The sequence below is a fragment of the Neltuma alba genome, unplaced genomic scaffold (genome assembly GCF_004799145.2).
Source record: "Neltuma alba isolate B1F8T4 unplaced genomic scaffold, ASM479914v2 tig00005204_pilon, whole genome shotgun sequence".
NCBI classification, from domain to species: domain Eukaryota; kingdom Viridiplantae; phylum Streptophyta; class Magnoliopsida; order Fabales; family Fabaceae; genus Neltuma; species Neltuma alba.
Genome location: NW_021634019.1, coordinates 133,788 through 137,337, shown reverse-complemented (window position 1 = coordinate 137,337; position 3,550 = coordinate 133,788). Strand labels below are relative to the sequence as shown.

Here is a 3,550-nt window from a genome sequence, read left to right as displayed (position 1 = left end):
TAATTTCTCTCAAATTATATATTAATTCCTTTTTAATTAGGGCAGAATCCATTTTTATTCTATCTAAACAACTAATTAAATCACGAAGTCAATGTTTTAGGGTCATGAAAAATCTTTAGAACTATCTCTAATCTAAACATTTGTGTCTACTTCTTTAGATTTAAATTCACTTTTTACCTCCAAGTTCATCAAGATCCCTGTAGTTTTGATTTAATGGTGTCCAGCAAAATCGATGCAAAGCATATCACCAAAAAAAAAAAAAATCGATGCAAAGCACAAAAAGAAAAAAAGATAGAATTTTAAAAAATTAAAATATCTATAAATAGTCATCAATAAGAGTCAAAACAAATAACAAATTCGATAAATCACATAACACAATATCTGGAAAAGAAACAAATACTGAAGAGAATTATGATTGGATACCTTTAGGAACAAATTAAACCTCTTTATTTAGGCATACTAATCTGCAAAAGACCAAATACTTCCAGGGGATGGGGGCGAACTGACGAGGTTAAGAATGGCTTCCCAATCATCCCCCACTCCCAGGTTTTGTTGTGGTGCCATCTCATTAAATCCGTACACCAACACATCGTCATTATAGTTGCATCGTGTTGATCTGAATGCTTCCAAGGCTGCCATAATATTGTCTTCGCCCCCCACACTTCGTACTTTGTCTCCACATGCTTCATTCAGAATGACTCCATTGTCATTTGCGACGACGGTGGCGGATGGAAGTGAACTTTGATTGATCAGCCCCAAGAAAGTGTTACTATCAGTACATTTGGAGTTGGCAGGGACAGTGTCCGGGAAGCTCAACGTGGACGCCGGCGACTCCAGGTCGTCGGTGGCGAGCATCATGGCGTACATGCTATGCATTCTGGGGGTGTTCTCTTTTGAGGGATTCGATGTGGCGGACGACCGTGAATTCTGCCATACCTTGAGCACGTCCAGGCAAGGAGGTGGCGATGGGCGAAGGTAGACCTTCTTGAGGACGAGCCGTGTCTGAGAAGAGGAGAAGGAGGCGAGCTGGTTCTGGATCTGAAGCTCAGAATATTCTTTGAGTTGCCTGGCTTCGGCTTGGAGCCGAGCAGTCTCCCACTGAGCCATATGGCTGAGGTTGGTGGCGTCGTTGATGGGCTTGTGTGTGGTGGGGTCGATACCCATTCCGGCGAGCCTCTTCTTAAGGTTGGTGTTCCAGTAGTTCTTGATCTCGTTGTCCGTTCTCTTTGGCAGGTGACGTGCTATCACCGACCATCTGTACGTACATGCATTTATATTATAAAATATATAGCACGAAGCTATTCAGGAATGATATTAATATATTTAGGAATCAAATGATTGAATGGAACTTACTTGTTTCCAACAAGAGCATGAAGTTGAATAATGGTTTGATCTTCCTGCGAGCTGAAGTTGCCTCGTTTGATGTCAGGTCTTAGATAATTAATCCATCTCAGTGATCTGCAGCTCTTCCCACATCTTCGGAGTCCTTTTCCTCATCAAAACTTAAAACGCATTACTCATCTTCGTTATCAGATAAGTCTCCAATATTGTACTTATCACTATGATTTACCATTTCATTATAAGAAGAATTTACGAGGGATTTTTTAGATTAGAACAGATTCGTGAGCAGTATGTGTGTGCATGTGTGGAACAAGAGGCAGTAGAGTGATTACCAGCTCTTGCAGGAAAGGAAGACCAGCTTCCATGGCCGTGTAGTTGAATGTAAGACATGAGCTTCTGGTCTTCCTCGGGAGTCCATGGCCCTTTCTTCAACTCTGCTAGTTGCTCGCTGCACGATGATGACTTCGCCATTTCAATTCCCGAGAAATGCGAGCGAGAGGGGAGAAACAAGAACTATAAAGACAGGAGAAAAGAGTGAGGAGCTTTGAAACAGATCATAAAGTAAACTGAAGGTAAGCAAATCGGGAAGAATATTGATGTCATATATATATATATATATATATATATTGTCTCTTAGGATCTCTGAAAAATGCCGGAGAGAAATGGTTGGGCTGTGATAGAGTTTAGTATTTATAGATATCTTTTACTTGTTATTTGTTAACTTTTAGCTTTTGTGGGACTTAAGTATTTGGGCATAATTCAGTATTAATGTGAGATTTGAGTGCAGCGGTAATTTGGGAATTAAAGTGGCTTAAATGCTATAGTTTAATTAATAATTGTTATTCCCATTATTCTTTAGTTGTGATCACATGATATTATCTTTAGTGAATTTAATTGTGGAGGTGATAATGTGCCCAACTTGGATCAATTGGTATTAGAGTATTTGAAAGGCTTAAAAAAAAAAAAAACTCCTTTAGTCTTTAATGTAGGATCGAATTAAAGAGTTAATATTAATTTTATATGCAAGATTTGTTTTATATGTTTATCAATTTTTTTTCAAATTAATTCTATTGATATTCCTCCAACAATAATCAAACAGAAGAAGGGAGAGAGAATTAAGAAATATGCTTAGGGTGTCTTAGAAAAAATATCATATTAGCTAATGTAACAAACATCTTTAATCTACTCAAATTACTTAATTAGGTCTTATATTAAATAGCAGAGGAATATAAATCATAGTTGAAGACCATAAATTTTAGAAATTAAAAAAATATCAAATCCCTTGAATGAAATTGAAATCTCTTGAATTGATAAAAATGCTCCCCTCCCGGGGGGAATTTTCGAGCACCTCCCTCCCCCCTTTTATTTACAGTTCGTGTTAAATTTTTTTTTCCTGGTGATAATCTTTTTTATGTTTTTTGGCCTGACTTTACTTTCTTAGTACTCATCTCAAATTTTTCAGTGCTTAGTTTCATATTTACTTTTTTGCGTATCTGAGTATTCAACTTTTGAGAAAGTTACATATTAGAACTATTAGTTTCAATCTTTAATATTAATATAAAAGTTAATTATGAGTCAGGTTGATTTTGGTTTTAAATATAAGATCTAAATTAATTTTATCTCCTCATTTTTTCCCAAATATACACAAATGTTAAGGAAATTTGCATCAAGGAACAATTTCAATACAAATGATTTAAGAAGGTATTTTAGAAAAACTAACACATATTTTTAAAAAATAATTAATTTAACTAGTTTTTTTAATATACTTAATTTAATTAAGTAAATCTTATATTAAGAAAATGAGGTAGTATCAAAATAAGTAAAAAAATTTTTGGCCAAAATCAAAATAAGTAAATGAGTAATGACATATGAGAACTACGAATTAGTGAAACGTTAGATACTGGTTGAGATCAATAAATAAAATAAATACACAAAAATACCCTAATGGAATCACCAACATGGCTCAATTGCAACATTGGGAAGCTAAATTACAAATCTAAAAGTATACCCTTATAAATTGCCAGGGTTTGTATATCTTCAAATTAAAGCTCGATTGCAAATTTTGAAGGTTCAGTGAAAAAGTCCCAAGAATTAAGTTGAAATTTTTAGAAATTTAGACGTGAAAATTTTTATCAATTTACAATATATTTGCAACTAATTAATTCTCCATCATTTATAATTGAGTTTCAAATATTTGCAGAATTGATCT

At 34.6% G+C, this 3,550-nt stretch overlaps 1 protein-coding gene across 1 annotated transcript; it reads right to left on the bottom strand.

Annotated features, from left to right (window-relative positions):
- Positions 1 to 459: 459 nt before the first annotated feature.
- Positions 460 to 1,812, bottom strand: LOC114747107 (transcription factor MYB16-like). The gene is made up of 4 exons (XM_028935394.1): positions 1,674 to 1,812; positions 1,354 to 1,486; positions 994 to 1,255; positions 460 to 927 (listed from the first exon to the last, which is right to left on the bottom strand). Exons 1-4 carry the CDS (start codon positions 1,810 to 1,812, stop codon positions 460 to 462), a joined length of 1,002 nt encoding a protein of 333 aa, XP_028791227.1.
- Between the last annotated feature and the right edge of the window lie 1,738 nt (positions 1,813 to 3,550).

Bases quoted from the DNA above. Each gene is read 5' to 3' on its own strand.
- LOC114747107 (XM_028935394.1), bottom strand. From the start codon at position 1,812: ATGGCGAAGTCATCATCGTGCAGCGAGCAACTAGCAGAGTTGAAGAAA. The intron at 1,487-1,673 runs GTAATCACTCTA...GATGAGGAAAAG, and splicing joins TTCCTTTCCTGCAAGAGCTG to GACTCCGAAGATGTGGGAAG. The intron at 928-993 runs GTCCTCAAGAAG...AAGGTATGGCAG, and splicing joins CCTCTTCTCAGACACGGCTC to AATTCACGGTCGTCCGCCAC.